This window comes from Perca fluviatilis, chromosome 1 (genome assembly GCF_010015445.1).
Source record: "Perca fluviatilis chromosome 1, GENO_Pfluv_1.0, whole genome shotgun sequence".
In the NCBI taxonomy this organism is placed as follows: Eukaryota; Metazoa; Chordata; class Actinopteri; order Perciformes; family Percidae; genus Perca; species Perca fluviatilis.
Genome location: NC_053112.1, coordinates 1944338 through 1970822, shown reverse-complemented (window position 1 = coordinate 1970822; position 26485 = coordinate 1944338). Strand labels below are relative to the sequence as shown.

The 26485-nt window shown below is 43.0% G+C and overlaps 1 protein-coding gene across 1 annotated transcript; it reads right to left on the bottom strand.

Moving 5' to 3' along the window:
- Positions 1-3567: 3567 nt before the first annotated feature.
- Positions 3568-24649, bottom strand: LOC120566000 (NACHT, LRR and PYD domains-containing protein 12-like). Its single transcript, XM_039812188.1, is given in 11 exon segments — positions 3568-3654; positions 4259-4371; positions 5188-5361; positions 5534-5707; positions 5881-6054; positions 6220-6393; positions 8246-9685; positions 9687-10104; positions 15071-15100; positions 15891-16176; positions 24552-24649. Coding segments are annotated over 9 exon segments (2907 nt in total). The 5' UTR covers positions 16165-16176; positions 24552-24649; the 3' UTR covers positions 3568-3654; positions 4259-4322.
- Between the last annotated feature and the right edge of the window lie 1836 nt (positions 24650-26485).

Below are 26485 nucleotides of genomic sequence, written 5' to 3'. Positions count from 1 at the left end.
GCTATTCCTGAGTTGTTTCAGTCTGCAGTGATTACTGAATGTTAACCGTTTGACCCTGTGATGTGAAGCTGATCGAGTTTATCTGGATGTTTGACCCTATGATGTGAAGCTGATCTAGTTTATCTGGATGTTTGACTCTGTGATGTGAAGCTGATCTAGTTTATCTGGATGTTTCACCCTGTGATGTGAAGCTGCTAGTTTGTATTTTGCTAGCTTGCTAACTTTCCACTACATCACACATTTTATTTCAGAATTTGTTAATAAGTGATTAATAACCCACTGTTATATCATATAATATTAATTATAACAGCTGTGACATTAATGTACCTTTTGGGGTTTATTTCAGAAACTTCCTTCATATCCAGCAGTGTACAGCTTGTTACTGCCTGTAATGCTCCGTTTTAATACCAAGTAAAAAGTTGAACTCCAACAATATGATATTCAAAATTTGACTGCTTTCTTTAATAACTACATAACACAATACTTGTACTTTTACTTTCAGTACTTGAGTAGTAAATTTTAAAATAAACTACTTGCAATACTTAAGTAAAAACTTTTTTGAATACTTTAGTACTTCCACTTAAGTGGGGTGCTTAAAGAGCACTTCAACTTCTACTCAAGTCACTTTTTTGACATAGCACTTGTACTTTTACTCAAGTATGGGTCTCTAGTACTTTATACACCTCTGGTCCTGACTGCGCACAGTATCTTGTTTCGTCAGTGTTAATGACAAAGTGTGCTGCAGGTATTACCCATAAACAGCAAAGATCACACTTGAAGGATGTCTGATGGATGGCAGGGTAAACCTCTTAAGTAACTTGTTGCACCCGCGGAGAAAAAGAGTTTTCCCTTCTGCTTGCAGGGTAGTCCACAGCTACAAATTTGAGATAATGTTTTCCCACGCAGTTCACACACGGAGTGGGGAGAGGGGTGGCAGTAATGTTCCAACCCAGCAACCGTTGATATCTCCGACGTTCAAACCAGCTCTTACTAAACAAAACTCTGGTAAAGTTACCCTGAGCACTTCTAGCAATCTAGACGATATAAACCCCAGCAAATGTCGTGTGCAAATGTGACTTCATGGGAGCGCCGTAAGTGTTTACTCGTTTGCGCAGTCAAAATCCTGACGCGCCAGCAAGATCTACGTAATTTTGATGTCACATTGGCGCGTGCCAGGTTGGCTGTAAAAAGGCCCTGACTCTGCTTGTGCACCCTGTCCTGCGCGTTCACCTGAGCTCAACTCTTAAAGGGCCAGCAAATATTTGTACCCGCTACATTTAAAAAGGTAAGAAAAAAATGTATTCTTTCATCTTTCTATCTTCTTTTTCTAGCTAGTTTGTCTTATTCTTAAAATAACATTCAACACAGAATAACAACAATATACAAGTGAAGCCAGATATCATTATGCAATAATAATTTCAAACATTCGTTTCACCTCTAACTCACCCACCTCTTTTCTTTTTAGGTTTATTTCTAGGTAAATATCTAATTTAAATACATTTCCTAGTTTATTTCAGATTTGAATGCTCTTTTAGTTTATTATTATTAGTTAGGCACCCATTAAGTTAATTTGTTCTTATTTTGTCTCTTATAAATCTTATTTTATTCCCTTTTAATTTTTCCTCTTCATCACAAATTCCACTAATAATACTAATGCATATACCAAAATGAATGTGAACATTAAACACAGTTAACACATAACATAACCATACATTCAATAACAAATCAACTTATGCTGTAAATGAAAAGTAAATAAAGAGAATCCAAGAGCTCAGTTCAATTACTGTCAGTTCCTCCATTTCTATGAGCTCTGAAGATCTCATGTAATCTCACAAACATGAATTATGTCATACACTTAACAAGGAAATATTAATTTAGTTATTTATCTATTCATATTCAATATTAAATAATTTCAAGTGTCTAAGCATTTGAACAATGTGCTGCAGAAAGTGTTCTGCTTGTGGTGGAGTCTGCATGAGAAGAGTTCAAAGATTTTGGAAAATGTGATCATTGACTGCATTTTGTTAGCCTGACATGGTCATACTCAGATTCTAGTCAGAATCTGAGTCTGATACTGCTCCATTGGGCTGTGATTATGGGGCGTGTTTCAACCGAACCATGAAAGAACATGCCTCTGCACTCAATTGGATAGACCTACAACCAATCAGGGCAACGGATAGACCTACAACCAATCAGAGCAACGGAACTCAACTCAACTGTCAACGGACTCAACACCAATGAGACGAGACGGTGTATCATCTCCATAGCAACCTCTTTGCACTTCCGTCCTAACTTTTAGACTTTTTTGTAGCTGGATATACCATGTGTTTCGTGTAAATATGACTGTGGATAACGTTAGTGATAGTGTGATGCTTGCGACAGTTGCATTTCTAGAGATGAATTGGCGAAAACACGTTTTATTTCTCTGATTCACGGCTTTGTTCTAACGCTGCTGGGTGCTCTCTCTCTTCGGTCACACTCTATCTCGCATGACCATATAACGTTACCGTGCTTTCGGGCGGACTTGAACAGCTGAGTCACAGTGACACCATCAGCTTGTTTGAGTCGAGCTGAGACGGCCCAGTTGAGGATTTTAAAATAAATGTGCTGTCAGTATCTTCTGTAACAGACGCGATGGCAGCCATCTTTGTTGTAAACAAATTCAACCCAAGCACTCCTTGGTGACGTGGTTGCTTACGTTACTGTTGATCATCTGTCCATCATCATATAAAGCCTGCCCTGACAATTTGATTGGTCCAAACAGCTCTGGTTCGAGCATAGTTGCTCGACAACGGATCAAGTCCAGAACGAACTTCCCGACCTCAAATGTTCAAAAGTTTGGCTGGCATCCAGGCTAGCATTTTGTGTTAAAGCAATGAAAAATGCAGTTTGCACAAAATCCACAGTTTGTGACTTCTGTTTCTCTGTGTGAATAGATTTTACGATGTGACTTCTGTTTTAACTGATGCTTGTTAGCAATCGAAAAAAATAAATAACACAATACTGATCCTACTGTAAAATGTTGTGCCTTGTTTTATGAATCAAAGTGAAAGCACACTCACACTTAGTCAGACCAGGTTTCAGCCTCTCCTCTCCACAATGATCCAGCCTGGAGGAAGAAACAAAGTAAGAATGAACCTTCAGAAGCTTCCTCATCTCTCATCTTTAAAATATATCAATTCAATTTTATTTATATTATCAAATCATAACAAGAGTTCTCTCAGGACACTTTACAGATAGAGTAGATCTAGACCACACTATAATTTACAAAGACCCAACAATTCCAGTAATTCCCCCAAGAGCAAGCATTTGCATTAAGTATTAATCAAACATCTCAGGTTTCTAAGGTCAAAGATTAACTCTGAACATCAACATAATTGAGACGTCCTCAAAGTGCTCCAATAAGGATGTAACTTATTAATAGGAGTTGAGTTACTGTCTTCACTGTTATCACCAGGGTTGCTGGTACACACTGTGAACCAACAGTGAGCTCTGCTGTCTGTTCATACCTTAGAGTGTCCAGTCTGCAGTGTGGATCCTCCCGTCTAGCTGAAAGCAGCTTCACTCCCGAGTCTCCTGGATGATTGTAGCTCAGGTCCAACACTGTCAGATGTGAGGGGTTGAAGTTCAGAGCTGAGACCAGAGAAGTTCAGCCTACACACACACACACACACACACACACACACACACACACAGAAAATGACTTGAATTTACGACAATAATAATAATTAATTCATTTTCACCATGTCTTTCTTCTTCAGTGTAAATTTCCTAATTTTAGCTAAATGTTAAATTGTCTCATCAGTCCACTTCTTTAAAATATATTGTTGCTAAACAGTCAAATGCCCCCAGAATTTGACACAAAGTAATTTGTCTTAAATCTGCATTAATTTATTGTTGACCTCTCACTCAACTGGCAAACTTCTACAGTGGCCCAAAGCCAGTCCAAAAAAAGAGCAAAATAAAGCAGAAGAGTGTGTGGAAATATTGGATTTCAAAGTTGGCATAGAACCCGACAAAGTAATTTGACTCAAGTTGGTATAGCCCTAAAGCTTTATCTATTACGGCTGGTAGACAGCAGTCATCTGTAAGATCACAAAAAATCTTTATGATGCATCCAGCTGCACTGGGAATGATATGTGAGTGAATCACAGAGTATCATACAGAATTCTAAGATTGAAAAAAATGGGCTAAGTCTCCACAAACTCTTAAGAAAAATATTTGGATCTTAAGCTGTTAGATGTTGAACTTTCTTTACCAGCTAGTGTCTAACTTTGTCTGTCTGCTGTCGGCTGCTGGGCAGGTAGTGTACAGTGGGTTTATCAGAGCTTGTTGGATGGAAACAGCTGCATGCTGCTGCTGAAGAAGGTGCTGATGAGAGTGGTCAGACTGAATCAAAACATGGAAGTTGTGGGCCGTGAAAACTAAACAATTGGCTGAAAGATGTTGGGTATCTTTTTTTTTGTGATCAATTATTTATTTTCTTACAATCATTCATACATTGGAGATGAAGCATCTTCACAAAAAAGGAAAAAAACAAAACAAGAAACCTTAGGCTAATTACATCATCATTGAAAATACAACAAAAGCACAATAAAGTGTTGCTTAATTCTGATGCTTGTTTTTCTTCTCCCCTTATCCACCTCCAAACCCCACCCCACCCCCAACAAGATTTGCTCAAGGTAATGAACAGTTGAAAAAAAAAAAAAAAAACACACACACATACACACACACACACTACCTCTCAACCTTTTCCCATTGCCACCCATCCATCCTTCCTCCATCATAGAACCCAAAGCGGGACATTGAGCATGGTGTATATTGGATAGATATCTCATACTTGAAAATATCAAGCACATCCTGAGTTCCTCCTTCATATTATAAAATCCACAGAGGTCAATACAATATTATAATAAAAAAAACTGAGTAAGGTATATTCACAACATTTGAAGATTATACATTGTATGCACATTCCAACATTTTTATGCACATTCCAAAATTTGTATAAAACAAATCAGAATGTAAACAGTAGAAAAAGTCTGACCTTGTCTACATTATTTCATTTATTGTCTCTAATAGCTCTGACCAGCAATCAATATTCAAGGTTGGGTATCTTATTAAGATACATTAACTATATATCAAGCAACATTTAAATGGTTATTTGTTTAACAGAAGATGAAACCTGACCTGAGAGTCTCCAGTTTACAATGTTGACTCTCCAGTCCAGCAGAGAGCTGCTTCACTCCTAAATCCTTCAGGTCGTTGTTACTCAGGTCCAGCTCTCTCAGACTAGAGGACTCTGAGCTAAGAAATGAGGACAGATCTTCACAGCTTCTCTCTGACAGGTTACAGCCATTCAGCCTAAAACATGTACAGAACTTATGTAAAAACAATTCTATCTGTATTTGATATTACTTACACTTATATTTAGATAGCAGCTACTTTCATAAAATAAAGTGGTTACCTGTCTAAACTAAAATGAAAACACTGTGTGACAAATCTGGTTCCCCTTTACAGATTTATTGTTCCTGACCTGAGAGTCTCCAGTTTACAGTGTGGACTCTTCACTCCAGTAGGAAGCAGCTTCCCTCCTGAATCCTTCAGGTCATTGTTACTGAGGTCCACCTCTCTCAGACTAGAGGACTCGGAGCTGAGCACTGAGGACAGATCTTCACAGCTTCTCTCTGACAGGTTACACCCACTCAGCCTAAAATATGTGCAGAACATATGTAAAAACATTTCTACCTGTATTTGATATTACTTACACTTATATTTAGATAGCAGCTACTTTCATAAAATAAAGTGGTTAACTGTCTAAAGAAAAATGAAAACACTGTATGACAGATATGGGTCCCCCTTTACAGGTTTATTATTCCTGACCTGAGAGTCTCCAGTTTACAGTGTGGACTTCCAAGTCCAGCAGAAAGGAGCTTCCCTCCTGAATCCTTTAGGTCGTTGTTACTCAGGTCCAGCTCTCTCAGACTAGAGGACTGTGATCTGAGAACTGAGGACAGATCTTCACAGCTTCTCTCTGACAGATCACAGTCGCTCAGCCTAAAAATACAGAACACGTGTAAAAAAAGAAAGAAATCTATCTGTATTTGATATTAATTATACTTATGTTTAGGTAAGCATTACTATTATCATAAAATAAAGTGGTTAACTGAAGACACTGTGTGACAGATCTGGATCACCCTTTACAGGTTTATTATTCCTGACCTGAGTGTCTCCAGTTTACAGTGTGGGCTCTCGAGTACAGCAGAAAGCAGTTTCCCTCCTGAATCCTTTAGGTTGTTGTTACTCATGTCCAGCTCTCTCAGACTAGAGGACTCTGAGCTGAGAACTGAGGACAGCGCTTCACAGCTTCTCTCTGATAGGTTACAGCTACTCAGCCTAAAAATTTGAACAGAACATAAGTGCAAACATGTTAATCTGTATTTGATATGACTTACACTTATATTTAGGTAGCTACCAGGTAAAGAAAGATGACAACACCTTGTGAAAGATTTGGGTCACAATTTTCTCACCCATCTTATTATCACCACCTAGTCAACCGGCTGTTTCCTGGACTCTCTCAAAGAAGCGAGAGTGACCCCTCTCCAAAGGAAAGCCACACTCAACCTGTCTGAAGTTGACAACAACAGACCTGTCTCTCTTCTTCCGTTTTCTCCAAAACATTCAAACGTGCTATCTTCAACCAACTCTCTTCTTATCTTCACCAGAACAACCTTCTTGATCCCAACAATTTTTGTTTCAAGGCAGGCCACTCAACTAAAACGGCCCTCATTCCTGTTACTGAGTGGCTAGATCAGCCTTTCTACACTCTGTGGTTATCCTTCTGGACCTTTCTGCTGCATTTGAAACAATAAACCACCAGAACCTCATTTTCATCCTTCAGGATCTGTGTCTTAGTTTGTGCACACTCTGCTCACATCTTACCTCAAAGACAGCACCTACTTGGTAACTTTGAGAGAATCTTTGTCAGAACCATGTCCACTCATAATGGGATCATTCAAGGTTCTGTCCTGGGCACACACCTCTTCTCTCTATACACCAACTCCCTCTTGGTTCTGTTTTTCACTCACATGGCTTTTTTCTACCACAACTATGCAGATGACATCTGACTAATTCTCTCTTTTCCCCAGTCTGAAACACAAGTACCAGCAAGTATCTCTGCCTGTCTGACATTTCTCATTGAATGTCCACACACCACTTGAAACTCAGCTTTGACTAGACTGAGCTGCTTGACTTCCAGGGAAGGGCTCTTCCACCCAGATCGACAACTCTGTGGTAGTCCCCACCAGGACTGCTAGGAACGTGGGTGTGAGACTCAACAACCAATTCTCCCTCACTGCCAACATTTCTGCAACAACACGATCATGTAGATACATGCTGCACAACCTCAGATGGATACAGCCTTTTCTGACCCTCAGGTTCGGGTTCAAGCTCTTGTCAATGGCCAATATGCTTGCTGCTCCCTCACTGCGAGGGACACCTATAGTCACTCAACAACATCCAGACTTTTTGCTGTCCTGCCCCCTACATGGTGAAACAAGCTCCTCCTTGACATCAGGACAGCCGAAAGTCTATGCATCCTCCACCGCAGGCTAAAAAACACATCTCTTCCAACTGCACCTAAGAAAATGCTGGTTTTATAAAGGAAATTGCACTTACATGTTGTGTTTTATCTTATTTGAAGCTATGTACTTCTATGTGATTCTTGCTCTTCTTAATTTTACCTACATGGTTGACTGCACTTGACAGTCACTGTAATTCACTTTGGATAAAAGCATCAGCTAAATAAAATGCAATATAATGGATCACCCTTCATAGCTGTATTATTCCTGACCTGAGAGTCTCCAGTTTACAGTGTGGACTCTTTAGTGCAGTAGAAAGCAGCTTTACTTCTGATCTGTATTTGAAATGACTTACACATCTACAACACAACACGTTTCTATGGTTGTCCAGACTGAGTTAATGATTCAAACACAACAAATGTATGTCTTGTGTTGTGTATATTACTGAGTCAGAAAACTATTAAAGGAAATTTCTAAAAATATAGTCACATCTGTTGGATCCCAGTCATTCACACTAATTAAATTCAGCCTCAAATGAACTACAAAGTGGCAGATCTTTTTTTCTTCATTTGGCTGGATTAATCTGTGGAGGTACAATGAAACTGAAGAAACAATTTGCAGGTGTTACATCTGATACCTTTAGTATCTTAAGTAATCAGTGCACTTACAGAGCTTTTTTGGAGGCTTTGACCACTGGCAGCAGCCTCAGAAGAGCCTCCTCTGAAGCAGAGTATTTCTTCAGGTCAAACACGTCCAGATCATTTCCTGATGACAGTAAGATGAAGACCAGAGCTGACCACTGAGCAGGAGACAGTTTATCTGTGGAGATACTTCCTAAACTCAGATACTGTTGGATCTCCTCCACTAGAGAACAATTCAGTTCATTCAGGCAGTGGAACAGATTGATGCTTCTCTCTGGAGACAGATCCTCACTGATCTTCATCTTGATGTACTCGACTGTATCCTGATTGGTCTGTGAGCTATTTCCTGTCTGAGCCAGCAGGTCTTTGAGGAGATCCTGATTGGTCTGCAGGGAAAGACCCATGAGGAAGCGAAGGAACAAGTCCAGGTGGCCGTTTGGACTCTGTAAGGCCTTGTCAATAGCAAACCTGTGAACGTTAGCCATCATAGATTTTTTGCTGAAAACCAGTTGCGCTTGTTCACGAAAACTTTGCCCAAACATCACATTCTTCTTTCTGTTAATGACTGCCCTCTCTACATGAAGAGCAGCCATAAACTCCTGAACACTCAGATGGATGAAGCTAAAGATCTTTTTTTTATCATTCTTCCTCCCACGTTGCTCTTTGAAGATCTCCGTGAACACTCCTGAGCACACCGAGGCTCCACTGACGTCAATGACACTCTCTTCTAGATCTTTCTTGTAGAAGATCAGGTTGCCCTTTTCCAACTGACGGTAAGCCAGTTTTGCTAATGACTCAATGTACTGAATGCATTCTCCTGGGTCATACTTCTCTTTTGTCTGATGAATCTGAAACTTCAGGAATTCTGCGTACATCTCAGTCAGGGTCTTGGGCAGCTCTCCTTCCTCTCTGGTCTTCAACATGTCCTCCAGAACTGTAGCAGTGATCCAGCAGAAGACTGGGATGTGGCACATGATGTGGAGGCTCCGTGATGTCTTGATGTGGGAGATGATTCTGCTGGCCCGCTCCTGATCTGTGAATCTCTTTCTAAAGTACTCCTCCTTCTGTGGGTCAGTGAACCCTCTGACCTCTGTCATGATGTCTACAAAATCAGAATGGATCTGATTGGCTGCTGCAGGTCGTGTGGTTATCCAGATGCGAGCAGAGGGAAGCAGTTTCTTCTTGATGAGGTTCGTGAGCAGCTCGTCCACTGAGGTCGGCGCTGTCACATCAATTTTAACTGTCTGGTTTTTATTGGTGGAGCAGTCCAGATCAAGGTGGCTCTCATCCAGTCCATCCAAAACAAACAGAAGTTTGAATTCACTCCTGTCAAAGTTGGTGTTTCCTGATGACTGCAGAGCTGTAAAGATGTGATTAAGAGCTTCTTCCTTGATGTCTCTGGTCTCCCAGATACATTCATGAATGAGCTCTGCCAAACACCACTTTTCCCCCTTCTTTAAATTCAGCTCGGAAGGTGAAGGGGAAAATGAGATTCACATCTTGATTGGCTCTTCCCTCAGCCCAGTCCAACACAAACTTGTGCACAAGAAATGTTTTTCCAATTCCTGCGATTCCATTTGTCAGCACTGTTCTTATGGGTCTGTTTTTTACAGAGGGGTGTTTGAACATGTCACAAGGTGCAATTGTTGTCTCTGTATCTGCTGGCTTCACCACCTCAATCTGCCTGACCTCATGCTGTGTGTTGATGTGTACGTCACCAGTATCTTTGATGTACAGAGGTGTGTAGATATCATCCAGAGGTCGCCCATCTTTATTCTGTGCCCACCCCTCTTGTGCACACAAAAACTCATTCTGGAGGTTTGGCTGAAGCTTTTGTTGGTAATATGAGATGTGTCGTGGTGGCTTTGGCACTGGAACAATCCCGTCTGTGTTGAAAACAAAAAGTATTATGATGTTTGTCTACAGATGCAGAATCAGTACACAAATACTATTTTACTATAGTATTGGCTTCCTGAGAATAACGAACAACTCAAAGATCTTTCCTTTTAAATAACACAAAATGAGCCATCTAAAATGTCATTATAGTCAACCAAACATATTTTATACAGTCAGTAATGTCTCTGTGTTATGTTGGGCAGAGCATTGATGTGATGCTTACATTGATTCACCATCAGTGGCTCATTCATCAGCTGCTTGGAACCAGCTGATGAGTAACTTCCAATTTATATTCAAGCAGGTGCAGAGCACTGCCTTTAAAATCTCACACTACTCACTGATACCATCATAACAATTTTACTTAAGTTTTATCATCATCACATCACAGATGGACCAAAAGAATGATGATGAACGGCAATGGCAATAAGACAATTACGATTTGTGATTGAAGCAAAGTTTGCAAGAACCCAGGTGGCCTAATGATACACCAGGTCAAAATGGAATGCATGCAGACAGTGGAAAAGTAACGTAATGAGAGAAAGCCAGCCACTAAATGAGTCAAATAAACTTAAAGGTCCCATGGCATGAAAATTTCACTTTATGAGTTTTTTTAAAAATATTAATATGAGTTCCACTAGCCTGCCTGTGGTCCCCCAGTGGCTAGAAATGGCGATAGATGTAAACTGAGCCCTGGGTATCCTGCTCTGCCTTTGAGAAAATGAAAGCTCAGATGGACCAATATGGAATCTTGCTCCTTATGAGGTCATAAGGAGCAAGGTTACCTCCCCTTTGTCTGATTTGCCCAACCAAAGAATTTGGCTCGCCCATGAGAAAGAGAGAGACATCATGGCTTTCAAACGAGCAAAGTGGCAGTTGGTCAAGGCCATACCCCCACCCTCCACCTTGCCCCCCTCTCTCCTCTTCATTATCATTTAAAGCTACAGACACAGAAATGGCACATTCTAAGGAAAGTGCATTATGGGACTGGCTCTAGTGGCTGTAATTCTGCACCAAGTCTGAATTTCGGGAAAGAGACTTCAGATACAGTATTAGGGGACCACTAAGGCCTATATAAAAGCACCCAAAAAGCAGCATGTCATGGGACCTTTAATGCTTCATCCACACAAAGCACATTGCTATCGCCACATGAGAAGCCGTGGATCACCAGTGACCTGAAAGTTCTTCTGAATGAGAAGAAGAAAGCTTTCAGGTAATGGGATAGACAGGAGCTGAGGGTAGTAAAGCACAAACTGCGGGATAAACTGAGGGACTGTAAAAACTCCTACAGGAGGAAGCTGGAGGCCAGTCTACAAGGGAACAATATGAGGGAGGTGTGGACAGGGATCCCGGCTAGAAGGAAACAAACACCAGGCAGCTGTGAGAGCGCAAACAAGCTGATCTGTTACTTTAACAGGTTTAGCTCACAGCCATCCCCTGCCTCTTCTACCACTCAACCAACCCCCCACACCCTCTCATTGCCTCCTCACCCCCCTCTCTTGCTCCCACACCTCCCCTCTCACCTCCCTGTGGTCTGCCCACTCCCCCCACAGCTACAGAACATCTCATCTCCCCCCACAGACACTTCAAGCACTCCCCCTGCTTTTCATTCACACCTGGCCAGGTGAGGAGACAGCTGGAGAGGCTTCACCAGCGCAAGGCTGCCAGCCCGGACAGCATCAGCCCCAGGGTCCTGAGGACCTGCGCCAGTCAGCTGTCTGGTGTTCTCCAGTATGTCTTCAACCTGAGCCTGAGCCTGCAGAGGGTGCCGCTGCTGTGGAAGATGTCCTGCCTTGTCCCGGTCCCCAAGAAGTCGACTTTAAAGTCTCAAAGACTACCGCCCAGTGGCTCTCACATCCCATGTGATGAAGGTGCTGTAGAGGCTGGTCTTGGCCTACCTGAGGCCGCAGGTGAGATCTTCTCTGGACCCTCTACAGTTTGCCTACCAGCCTCGTCTGGGAGTGGACAATGCTGTCATCTATCTTCTGCAGCGAGCTCATTTGCACCTGGATGGCGGCGGCGGCACTGTGAGAATCACTTTTTTTGATTTCTCGAGTGCATTCAACACCATCCAGCCACTGCTACTGGGTGAGAAGCTACGGATGATGGGGGTTGGTGTGTCCACAGTCTCCTGGATCACTGACTCCCTGACAGACAGACCACAGTTTGTCTGTCTGGACTGTGTTCTGTCTGATGTGGTGGTGAGTGGTACGTGGGCTCCACAGGGGACTGTGCTGTCTCCTTTTCTGTTCACCTTATACACCACAGACTTCCAGTACAACTCAGAGTCATGTCACTTACAGAAGTTCTCTTATGACTCTGCAGTTGTTGGGTGTATAAGGGATGGACAGGAGGGAGAGTACAGAGCGCTGGTGGACAACTTTGTGGAGTGGTCTGGTAAGAATCACCTGCTGCTGAATGTGGATAAGACCAGAGAGATGGTGATTGACTTCAGGAGAAAGGGAACGGCTCCGCAGCCCCTTTGCATTCTGGGTGGAGATGTGGACATGGTTGAGGGGTACAGATACCTGGGTGTCAACATCGACAACAGGCTGAACTGGAAAATCAACATCTGCTGGGGCAGCAGCATTGGAGCCAGCGACACAAACAGACTGAACAAACTGATCAGGAAGGCTGGCTCCATTACTGGCTGCCATCAGGACACATTTGAAGCCGTTATGGAGAGAAGGTCACTGAACAAACTGTTATCTTTCATGAATAACCCCGACCACCCTCTCCACCCCACACTGATCCAACAGAGGAGCACCTTCTCTAAGAGTCAGGAGTCAAGCAACGCTAAAATCTCCCAGGCCGACATCCAGGACAGAACAGGTCAGAAGTGGAAGGCAACAGAGGCTCAGTTGAGACAGCTCACTGGTGGACAAGAGACACATGGAAAGGCCGGCCTTGGTAGTAGCATAAAAAGCATGCTACAACAAGGTGAAGGGGAAACATAGGAGGACCATGATCCAAGGGGAGGTTAGAGCATTAGTCGATGCCACTTGGATGGTTGGAATACAGCAGCAGGGAGCCTGAGCAAGATGGAAGCAAGCAGTGGAGCGAAAGGTGATACAAGCTCTGGAGGGCAGAGCCCCACTGCATCAAGTTCTTGATTCATGTGAATCCATGGGAAAGTCAAGTCACCCGCATGCCCTCAGTCAAACCATTCACCTTTCATTAAAGCTGGTGGGAAGAAACAGCTTTAAGGACATCCCCCTCCGTTCTGCTCTCAACTTGGCAGGACTGGGAAATGAAAGTTGACCTGGGGAAGCAACTCTATTTTCCAGTAAATGTTACTGTCACACCTTGAGGCAAGACATGGTGCTGCTCTCCGAAGCCTCAAAGCATTTGTAATTATTTTAGAACCTATAGTCCCTTGGAAAGAATGCATCAAGGAATCTAACAAGATGAAAAGAGGCAAAGACACCCAGCTGGTGGAGCAGAGCCGCCGAGAAGTGGGGGAGCCGATGATGTCGAGATGAACTTGAGGAAGCTGTTATGATGAGATGCTCGTCTCTATCCAAGACACAGTTTATGGCTGATCCTCTGTTAGCTTTACACTGAGTGCCATGTTTGTGTGCTGACAGCAACCTACTCCAAATAGCTTTATTGTTCCCAATTTGTTCCCAAATCTGTAGAAACCTAGCCTGGATGCCAGCCGAACTTAGCCCCCCACAACATTTGAGGTCGGGAAGTTCGATCTGGACTTGATCCGCTGAGGAGCAATTATGCTCGAACAAGATCTGTTCGGACCAATCAAATTGTCAGACAGATGATCAACAGTAACAGAATCAACCACGTCACCAAAGAGCGCTTGGGTTGAATTTGTTTACAACAGGTGGCTGCCGCTGGAGAATTGAGATGTGTAGATTCCACCATCGTGTCTGTTACAGAAGATATCGACAGTGCATTCATTTTAAAATCCTCAACCTGTCTCAAACCAGCTGATGGTGTGGCTGCGACTAAGCTGTTCAAGTGGCAGAGGCTGGTTTTAGAACGTAAGAGGCTTCACCTGTTTCAACAGCCAATATAAGTCAGCTGATAAAGTCAGATATAAACTATATGAATAAAATGATCATTAATCCATTTTATTTCTGCGTTACAAACAGCTTTACGAAATGGCAGAGTTTTCGACGGAGCGGAGCCTCAACAACCGCCCGAAAGCACCGTAACGTTATATGGTGCGTTATATGGTGGAGCGAGATAGAGAGAGACTGAAGAGAGGGAGGCCCAGTGTTAGAACAAAGCACGGTGGCGTTATATGGTGGAGAGAGATAGAGAGTGACTGGAGAGAGGGAGCGCCCAGCGTTAGAACAAAGCCGTGAATCAGAGAAATAAAACATGTTCTCGCCGATCCATCTCTAGAAATGCGACTGTAGCGAGCATGTCACTATCACTAACGTTATCCACATTTATATTTACTGCGTGTAAATATAAATGTGGATAACGTTAGTGATAGTGACATGCTCGCTACAGAAATGATATATCCAGCTTCAAAAAAGTCTAAAAGTCGGAAGTTAGAACGAATGCATTCTTCAAAGAGTGGTTGCTATGGAGACGATACACAGTGTTGAGTTCTGTTGACGGTTGAGTTGAGTTCCGTTGCTCTGATTGGTTGTAGGTCTATCCAATGAATGCAGAGGCATTTTCTTTCCTGGTTCGGTTGGAACACGCCCCATAATCACAGCCCAATGGAGCGGTTTCAGACTCACATTCTGACTAGAATCTGAGTAGGACCACTAGTAGGTCAGGCTAGTAGAAACCCCCTTTCACTTCAGAATAAAATCAGGTGATTTTGTGTCATTTCAAATGCTTTACACAGCATATATGATGTATTGTACAGTGGCTTCAGAAAATATTAAAATATTAAAATTAAAGACAGACTTTTGGACAAAATTCTTACACACGACACGACAAAGCAAAATCCCACTTTAATAATCTTTAGCTACTGTACTATACCTTTAGTGTCTTCAACACCACTGGCATCCACTGAAACAGAAATAATGTAATTATTATTACCATCCAGTTTGTTTTTTTATTGATCCAACACACCTCCCTCTCAGACTCACTCTGTCAGTAGTACTTCAGTGTAGTTATGTTTAATTAGCAGACACACACACACAATACCTTCAGTTTTGGGAGAAACTGCTTTCATCTCATCTATCCTGTCAGGAGACGTGACAAACATGCAACAGTTCTTGAGAAATGCAAAATATTTGAAGGCATTTTGTGAAGCATGTAAATAGTTAAACATAATGGTGGTGTTAGAGAGTAGTCCTCCCACCCTGAAGCACTTTGAGTGTCTATGATAAAGCGCTATATAAATGTAATGAATGAATGAAAGAATTAATAAATAATGCTTTATTTAATTTATGAATTCAGTACCTAGGTAAGGACTACTAGCCAGTCAGAAGCAGAGTATGAGAGCGTGCCCTGACAGTGCCTAGGTAAGGACTACTAGCCAGTCAGAAGCAGAGTATGAGGGCGTGCCACGCTAGAAGCTAGGCGAGCATTATAACGTGTGTTACAAAGTGACGCATGTTTGTCACGGAAGTAAAGGGTGGACTACAGTAGAGCTGTTTGGAGCAGCACCACAGTGTTTTTTTTCCAATACCTTCCGGGTAGATACTTCCTGCGTCCTGTACATGCACTTTAACGACGCTGAGCAAACGGGGACAAGGAACTACTGGATATCTGCTCATCTCTTTCATCTAAAATACATGTTTGATGCTTTCATATGTCAACACTTTCACATTAGCTATTAAAAAGATTGACTAACCTTCTGGTCCTGAGCTAGTGTCTGGCAGACTCTGGACCAGATCATTCCTGTTGATCTTCTCTAAAACCTTCTTGGTCACCTTCAGAGCTCCATGAAGATGATAGGTTTTAACCATCACATCCACCGTGTCCTGCCTTTCTGCGTTCTCCAACTTGGACACTTTGATGCTTTGGTAGCCTTCCAGGATGTCTTGCTGCTGCAGATACCATTTGAATAGCTCAAATTCATCTTCTTTTAAATCCTCCAGAGTGTTGAAAAGGTCCTCTTTCTTCATCGTGGTTTCCTGCTAAAATCAGACAGTTCTGTCAAACTGAAGTAAAACCGTAACACAAATGTCTCAGAGAAGCAACAGGAGTTCTGATTGGTTGACACCGGAGCTGTGTTGGTGGGATTTATGTGCAGAGTCTGGCCAGTTAGAGGTCCTGCTGTTGCTCTGTGGGTCCAGTGTGTAGGATCTAGTGGTGAGTTTGTAGATTGCAACCAACTGACCGCACACCTCCCTTTTCCAAGCAAGTAGAAAAACCTACGGTGGTCTTCCCTCATGGCAGACTTGTAAAGAAGACCTGCTCCCTATGTAGATATGAAGGGCTCATTCTAACGAAAACAACATGATTCTTAGGCCTCATCCACATGAAACACAGTGTAAGTTGGTTACGCCACTGGACACAGGAATGGTCATAAGTGACTCAAATATCTTCCGTCTTGCGCATTGTTGAGGACATGTAGGCAGCAGCAGCGTTATTAAATACATAATTTAATTGCACAACAGCTGCTAGCAACAGCAACAAGATCAGGAAAACCATCGATAGTCAATGTTGATGTTCTTCTGGAAAAGGGTCATGTGATAGGGGCGTGACGAATCAGGGAGGGACACTGCGGGACCGATAACACCCAGTCAGGAAGCCAACATGGGTCTCAACTTCATTTTTTCCAAAGAACTCCGGTTTTCTAAATCCATGATTGGATTTTTGATTTAGACTTTTTTAGGGACAGAATGCCAATATAAGAGCCACTAAATGGGAGAAGTGTACTTTACAACAACAGTTTGAGTTTCTCAGAGTTTACAGATGAGGAAATATGCTGCGAAATAAATTATATTTTAGTTTTTATATTTAAAGGAGGTTTGAGAAAACCACAATGACTTGGTAGTGCTGCAGGTATTTTACAGGATGTAAAGGTCTGAAATGAGCTTATAATGACTTGATTCAGCAGGCAACTGAATGCTATAGATAAATGCAACAACAGCAGGAAGCTGTCCTTTAAACACTAAAGGTGGATCCATGGACCGGTGGCTCTTGATGGACACAGAGCTGGGTTCAGGTTCAGGAGAGTCTGGGCTTCAACAGAACACAACACACAGAGCTCTGGATGAATCATGATGCTGGACTGATCAAGCTTTCAAAACACGGTGGCTTCATCTGTTGCCAATACTGCCACTTCCAGACCACGGTCTAGGGAGCCTGAAACTAGGAAAGGTGTAACATAAGCCTAACCGATAAGACTGACTGACATGTGGCGCCGTTTCCAAAGGTCTCTGTTTGTGTCCGTCCAGACTACGAAGCAACCACACAGTTTTCAAACCCAAACGTGGGCAGCACTGTTTTCCAAATGTCTCCATTTTAGGGGCTCGGAAACGTCGTAGTAGTGTGGATACGAGTCTTAAAAGAAGCAAACCAAAACAAGACGTAGCAGTGTAGATGTAGCCTGAGTGATCAGCTTTGACATGGAGAACCGTCAGCTCTGACTGGGAGGAAACTAACAAAGCTTTCTGAGACCCAATCCACAAAAGAAAAACGGTTTTAATGTACTTTCAGGCCCTTTAAGGACTCAGATGCCAGTGAACAAAGTCAACCAGACACCAGTTTATAACTGAAACAGTGTCAATGGTCAGTAGGTTGATAAAACCCACGGTTCAGTTCATATCACGGTTTTAGGTTCTGTACGGTTCTTGTTATTTTTTTCTTTTAATCTTTAACACTCCAGAAATATACTTCAGCATATACTATAGCTTAATTAATTAGCATATATTATATAGCAATTAGCATGTGGCACAATGCTTGCACACAGTGGCAGTTCTATCTATTGTTTGATTTCCGCTGTCATCATAGGTAACAAAATCCAAAATGTTCCCACACACCAGACTCTCCCACTGCTCTCTACGTGTGACGTGACCTGCACACTCCACCGCACTCCACTTCAGGAGCGGTCGGCTCGGCTCACCGCCTCTCAAACTCTGATGAAAATTTGTATCTTTGTCGATCAAAAAAACAGACAGATTCAGCAACTGCATGGCCTATTTCTCACTTAAAATGTTTTCAGTAACAAATTTCGGTGAACTATTTTAGTAAAATATGAGTTTGTATTCAGAACAAAACACCATGACAGTCTCTTTGAATTTCTGGAGAAACCAGACCCACGCGATGCATTCGTCCAATCAGCTGCCGGTTTTCATTTTTTGGGCGACAATACAGATTAGCGCCGCCTGCTGTTATGGAGACGCATTACACGCTCAAGTTGGTGTTTAAAGTGGGCACTACGGCAGTAAGTGGTTAGTGACCATTAGCAGTGTACTGATGAACTGTGCGACGCACACACGCTCCGAACCGAGACAAGCCAACCGTACGATTCTGAGTTTTTTTCATGAACCGTGCCACCCCTAATGGTCAGTCACATGTCTCAAGTTGTTTGTTCCCATTTGTATGAAAATAAAAGAGTGTTTTCATCTGTTCTAAAAGGAGTGGACCATGTGGATTTTGAGCTAGTCTACAGTGAAGATGCCACAACAAGAACCCAACCACAGCCAACATCATTCACTTTAAAAACTAAAACACAATTACAACTTTAGCTGCACAATATATCACTGTTGTTTTTTATCATTATGATAAGTTTAACGATAAACCCATCTGGAAAGACTGTGATATTACACTCAGGGATTTTTGGAGTTAGTTGAAAGAGTATCAGTAGAAAACTGCACTTTAAAATGTAATTATTTCTTTTTTATTGATGCCTTTTGTATTCAGTTCAATGTTCAATTTTTTTAATAAAAGAATATTGGAAATAACTTAAATACTTTCTTTCTTATTCAACAAATAATATGTTGTATTTTAGCAGAATACTAACAAAGTATTCACATGTTTCCCTCATATCGTGCAGCCCTTAGAAAAAGGTTGTGGGGACATTTTTTGTAGCACTTAGGATGAAAATACAAAAACATAACAATGTGACATTTAATGAGCCATGGATCAGCAGCTGTAACCATGGTTCCAACATGTGTGAGGCAGAGAAAGCCCAGATGAGCTGTAGTTGTGCTATCAGTCCACTAGATGGAGACCTTTACCCCCACCATCTCCACAGAGCTGGAGAGCAGACTGACTGAGTCAGACTAGAACAGGAGGCCCAACCAGTCAGAGACCTCCAGTTATAGCACAAGATAACACAACATCCACCATTAAAGACAAGAAAGAAAAGAATCTGAGATGGGAAAGTTAGAGAGACAGAAAGAAAACACATGTTAACCTGGTTTACCTCTCTCTCTCTCTATCTCTCTCTCTCTGTTTCACTCCCCCTCTTTGTCTCTCTCTCTGTTTCTCTCTCCCTCTCTCTCTCTGACTTTCTATTTCTCTCTGTCTCTGTCTCTCTCTCTCTCCCTCCCCTCCCTCCCTCTCCCTCCCCCCTCTCTCTGTCTCTCTCTCTCTCTCTCTCCCTCTCTCTCTCTCTCTCTCCCTCCCTCTCTCTCTGTTTCACTCTCCCTCTCTCTCCGTCCCTCTCCCTCCCTCTCCCTCCCTCTCCCTCTCTCTCCCTCTCCCTGTCTCTCTATCTCCCCTATCTCTCTCTCTCTCCCTCCCTCCCTCTCTCTGTCTCTCTCTCCCTCTCTCTCTCCCTCCCTCTTTCTGTCTCTCTCTCTGTCTCCCTCTCTCTCTCCCTTTCCCTCTCTCACCCTCTCCCTCTCTCTTTCTCTCTCTGTTTCACTCTCCCTCTCTCTCTCTCTCCCTCTCTCCTTTCCCTCTCTCTCTCTCCCTCCCTCTCTCTCTGTTTCCTCTCCTCTCCTCCCTCTCCCTCTGTCTCTCCCTCTCTCTCTCCGTCCCTCTCCCTCCCTCTCCCTCCTGTCTCTATCTCCCCTATCTCTCTCTCTCACTCTCTCTCCGTCCCTCTCCCTCCCTCTCCCTCTCCCTGTCTCTCTATCTCCCCTATCTCTCTCTCTCACTCTCTCTCCGTCCCTCTCCCTCCCTCTCCCTCTCCCTGTCTCTCTATCTCCCCTATCTCTCTCTCTCTCTCTCCCTCCCTCTCTCTGTTTCACACTCTCTGCTGAAGGGAATTACCGTCAAAAAGGAACAGGCCCAAAGGTCAAAAGAAAACGATCTGAGTCCAATTTACTAATTCCCGTGTATTCTTTGATAGGACTTATGAATACCAAAACTCAAGGATCAATCTGAGACAATAGATTAAAGTCTAGCACAGAAGTTTACAGATCACAATTGTGGGTTCACAGACACAAAGTATCCCTGGCTTCAGACACAGGAAAAAGTCCAGTTGTGAGCTGTCCCTTCCTTCTTGTCCCTTCTCTGCAGGGCGGTGTCCTCTGTCTCTAATGGTGCGTTCTTTTTGTCCACCGAAGTCGATCTACGAGTCGTTTTCCGGAGTTACGACCCGGAAGTTGCAGAAAGAACGCCCCCGAGGTCGTATTTACGACTCGTCAAGTCGTCTGAACTCAGAGGACCCCGAGCTCACTTTCAAAGATGGCTACGTCGTGCATCACACGTAGTAACATTGTGGTTTTCTACAATTTTAAGCACTTTTGTCTTTGTTGTAACCAAATGAAGAAGTAGGTACACATGGCTGTATACTGCTACCTATAGGCATGTCACTACAGTCTTATTAGGAGTTAAACATGAGGCTGTATACTGCTACCTATAGGCATGTCTCTACAGTCTTATTAGGAGTTAAACATAGCCTGTATAGCTACCTATAGGCATGTCTCTACAGTCTTATTAGGAGTTAAACATAGTGCTGTATACTGCTACCTATAGGCATGTCTCTACAGTCTTATTAGGAGTTAAACATAGCCTGTATACTGCTACCTATAGGCATGTCTCTACAGTCTTATTAGGAGTTAAATACCGCCTGATTAGTTATTTAGTTAGTGGTACACATACCACTGTATACTGCTACCTATAGGCATGTCTCTACAGTCTTATTAGGAGTTAAATACCGCCTGATTAGTTATTTAGTTAGTGGTACACATACCACTGTATACTGCTACCTATAGGCATGTCTCTACAGTCTTATTAGGAGTTAAACATAGCTCTGTATACTGCTACCTATAGACATGTCTCTACAGTCTTATTAGGAGTTAAACATAGCGCTGTATACTGCTACCTATAGGCATGTCTCTACAGTCTTATTAGGAGTTAAACATAGCGCTTGTATACTGCTACCTATAGACATGTCTCTACAGTCTTATTAGGAGTTAAACATGGCGCTGTATACTGCTACCTATAGGCATGTCTCTACAGTCTTATTAGGAGTTAAACAGAGCTGTATACTGCTACCTATAGACATGTCTCTACAGTCTTATTAGGAGTTAAACATAGCGCGTATACTGCTACCTATAGGCATGTCTCTACAGTCTTATTAGGAGTTAAACATGGCGCTGTATACTGCTACCTATAGGCATGTCTCTACAGTCTTATTAGGGGTTAAACATAGCGCTGTATGCTGCTACCTATAGGCTATGGCTTACAGTCTTATTAGGAGTTAAACATAGCGCTGTATACTGCTACCTATAGGCATGTCTCTACAGTCTTATTAGGAGTTAAACATGCGCTGTATACTGCTACCTATAGGCATGTCTCTACAGTCTTATTAGGAGTTAAACATAGCGCTGTATACTGCTACCTATAGGCATGTCTCTACAGTCTTATTAGGAGTTAAACATAGCGCTGTATACTGCTACCTATAGGCATGTCTCTACAGTCTTATTAGGAGTTAAACATAGCGCTGTATACTGCTACCTATAGGCATGTCGCTACAGTCTTATTAGGAGTTAAATACCACCTGATTAGGTATTTTGTAGCTTGTGCAGCTGAAGTTGGCTAGAGACGCTCGGTTGCTATATGACAACAATGGCTTTAAGCCGAGTCTTGAGCAGAAAGCAGAGCAGTAGCCTAACGTTAACGTTAATTGGACCCTCCTCTCTCCATCCCTCCAGACCTCCCGACCCCTCCTCCACACTTCCTCCTCTGCCAGTTTGACCCAGTCACTCCTCCTGAAATCTCCAAACTCATCAGCTCTTCCAAACCCACTACCTGCTCCCTTGACCCCCTCCCTACTCCACTTCTGAAGTCCTGCCTCCCAGTCCTATGCCCCTACCTCACTAACCTCTTCAACTCCTCACTGTCCCTTGGAACTGTCCCCTCTGCTTTCAAAACTGCCGCTGTCACCCCAATCCTTAAAAAACCTGGTCTGGATCCCTCCTCTCTCAACAACTACCGCCCAATATCCAACCTCCCCTTTCTGTCTAAAACCCTGGAACGCATAGTCGCCTCACAACTACAAACCCATCTTCATGCCAATAACCTATTCGAACCTCTCCAATCTGGTTTTCGCCCCCTACACAGCACAGAAACCGCTCTCCTCAAAGTCCTCAACGACCTCCTCACCTTTGCTGACACCGGTTCCCTCAACATCCTCATCCTCCTCGACCTGAGTGCAGCCTTCGATACTGTGAGCCATAACATCCTGCTCACCAGACTCAAAGACCTCGGTATCGAAGGTACTGCACTCAGCTGGCTCCACTCCTACCTTTCCAACAGATCCCATTTCATCTCTCTTCACAACCACACCTCTGCCACAGCCACAGTCACTCAAGGTGTTCCCCAAGGCTCCGTACTTGGCCCCCTCCTCTTCATCATCTACATCCTCCCTCTTGGTCAGATACTCCGCCACTTCAACCTGGACTTCCACTGCTATGCTGCTGACACCCAGATCTACCTCAGCACCAAATCCCCCACAATCCTCCCCTCTCCCACAAACTCCTGTCTGTCAGCTATTAAAACCTGGATGCAACACAACTTCCTCAAACTCAACAGCGACAAAACAGAATTCCTTCTGATCGGCTCCAAATCCACACTCAGCAAAACCAATAACCCCACCATATCACCATCGACGGCACCATTGTCTCCCCCATCTCCCCAGGCCCGCCAAACCTTGGCGTTATCTTTGATTCCACCCTCTCCCTTGAGCCTCACATCCGTCAAGTCATTAAAACCTCCTTCTTTCACCTCCGCACCATCGCCAAAATCAGACCCTCTCTCACACCCCCGCTGCTGAAAGACTCATTCACGCCTTCATCTCCTCCCGACTGGACTACTGCAACTCACTTCTCCTCGGCATCAGCTCTACCAACATCAACCGACTCCAACTGGTCCAGAACTCAGCCGCCCGCCTCATTACCTGCTCCAAATCCTGGCACCACATCACTCCAGTCCTAAAACAACTCCACTGGCTTCCTATTTCCCACCGGATCACCTACAAAATCCTGGTCCTCACCTACAAAGCCCTCCACCATCTGGCCCCCTCATACCTCACTGACCTCCTCTCCCCTTACCAACCCTCACGGTCCCTCAGATCCACCTCAGCCGGTCTCCTCTCCATCCAAAAGTCCAACCTGCGCTGTTTTGGGGACAGAGCCTTCTCCAGAGCAGCTCCCAGGCTCTGGAACTCCCTCCCCCAAGAGATCCGCACCTCTGAGTCCCTCACCATCTTCCAGTCCCGCCTCAAAGACCCATCTCTTCACCTCAGCCTACCCATAGTCCACCTGCCCCCTCCCTTTTTCATCTGTATCTTGTTTTGTTCTACTTGTTTTGTTTGCTTGTTTTGTTTTGTTATGTTTTTATAATCTACCCTGCCCTGTAAAGCGACTTTGAGTCCATGAAAAGCGCTATATAAATTCAATTTATTATTATTATTATTATTATTATTAATCAAAACGTAATTTTCATGTATCAAACTGTGAAATATATGTGTGTAATATGTCAATAACTGGGTGAATAGAATCCTAAATGTTACTAAAAATGTTACAAAAATCCATCTTTTTTCCGACTCGTAGTATTGTGTGACAAAAAGAACGCAACAACCCGCGGTTATTCGTTTTTCGACACGGATGTGACGTCACGCTCGAGCTACTAGTTGCGATTACAAGACAAAAAGAACGCACCGCAGCAGACATCTCCACCATGGTTCAGGCCGCCTGTGTTGCACAGCTTCCTTTTACACATTTCCTGTTTTTCTACCAACTGTCTGGTTCATAATGCTTCTTTCTACCATATAAGGCTTATTCTATATATATATTATATATATATATATATATATATATATATATATATATATATATATATATATATATGTTCTAATGACTGCACACAGCTCTTTAGCAATGAGCACAACACCCTTAAACTGACATTCTTATCTGACACATGCAGCTTTAAGATTAACTGTCAGTATTTACTGCTATTATTCTACACTCCCTCTCTCTCTCTCTCTCTCTCTCTCTCTCTCTCTCTCTCTCTCTCCCTCCCTCACTCTGTTTCACTCTCTCTCTCTTTCCCTCCCACTCTCTCTCTCCCTCCCACAAGATATTCATTAAATAAACTACTTTGTTACCTCTTGGACTCGAGTTTCTCCGAACTTTCAGCACATTTAGACCCGTTTTAGTCCACATTAAAGACCGGAAACTACGGCCAAACACTCTCTAAACGGTCTACTGCCGCTGACGTTTCTACTGTTTGGGTTTCTGTCAAGTGACGTTTATCACTTAAGAGCACCTTCCTTTCAAAGTAAAACACTACCGCTCAGACGCGAAATACCAAAATAAAAGCCCCTAGTTTATGGGCTGAAATATGTGCCACCAGAAACTGAATTTGAATCATTTATATTTGAATTTGAATTGCTAAACTTGAATAATTGCATTGAAAAACTGAATTTGAATCACATAATTTGAAATTGTATTGTTTAATTTGAATCATTGCATTGAAAAATTGAATCTGAATAGTATAATTTGAAATTGAATTTATTCGTTTGTAACTGAAGTCCAATACAATTTGATCTTCACTGAAAATCAACTGTCTACTCTATATCCTCACATTCAGTTCTCACAATTCAGATTACCAAATTCAATTTCAAGTTACTGAGACAGACATCCGGGTACTTGGAGGATGAAGGAAGAGCAATCGAGCGCAGAGCGATAGGTAGAGTTCAGATACACAGGACTCCACTTGGCCAATCAGCACCTAAGTTTTGGAACACAGCCTCGCCTTGACCCAGAGACTCATAGATAATATAATCTACCTGTTCACAATGTTCACAATGTAATGCCTGGTGTAAGTAAGCCTATAGGTTTATTAGTCACATTCTTCCACTTAAGTAAACTTAAAATGAACTATCGCTACTTACCTTAGCATAGCCTACTGCATGCAAAATATTGTGACTATCCATATTTGAGAATACATGTTAATTAATTTAAACATTTGAATTGCATTGGTTTACTTTGTACATCAGCAAGCCTGCAATACAATGTGATGTAAGAGCCAGTCCCCTGAGTTTATACAAGATGTTTCCACATTAAAACGCAAAATAGTAAATTATTATGAGTATTTTTAATCAACTCTAATATCTGATCGTTTGTCTCCTTCCTTAGAGCGTTTATATACATATTAAAGTTAGTTTTGTTTGTGATTTAAAAGTGTAGCTTTATCATCATGTGCAGTAACAAACAAAACAAAGAGACTAATTCATGTGTTTAAAAAAAGAAAATTTATTATAATCAGTTCACAGATCTGAGTCCAAACAGAAACTTCACCCTTCTGAACTAAGAGGTTCTGCTTCAAAGTGAAGTTTAAACAGACTGAAATGTCCAGGCTCACTCCTCCACTATTCATTTCATTTATTTCTGCATGTAGTTATTTATTTAACGAGACTTAAAATCATGTTTCGTCGTCCACAGTCCGAGTCCCGCCAGACTCCCTTTAGGAAACCTCTGATTTAAACTTCAGCAGGCTGTGACAGTCCGCTCCGCTGAGTCCTGGTTCTAGTTCTCCCGGGCTTCCCTTCCCTCCAGCCGTCCCAGCAGTACGGCCCGGGCCTCCAGCAGCGTGGTGTCGGTTTTGGCTTCCAGGAACCGGGCAGTGAGCTCCAGATCCTGCAGCCGCAAACGGACTCTGCTGCCCCGTTTTAGCTTCTCTCCGTCCGCCGGCAAACGCAGTGGAACTTCCAGCCGAAATCTACATACAGGTCGTCCTGGACTACGTGGAAGATCCTGCCGATCACCACTCTGTCTTTGGCCGGTCCGATCTGGATCAGCGGGGACCGGCGCAGCAGCGAGACGAAGCGGTGTTCCTGCCCGGGGAAAGAGACGCTGCCGCCGGCCACGGAACTCTCCACCTCCCGCTGCCGCCGGAGCTCAGATTGCAGGTCCAAGGCGGCATATATATCATAAAACACATCCTCACCTGTGAACTGTTATCCCTTGCTGTTTGGTTTTTGTCATTTCTTTCGTTCCAACATCCAAAAACAGTTTGGTATCTTTAGTGCTATTCCTG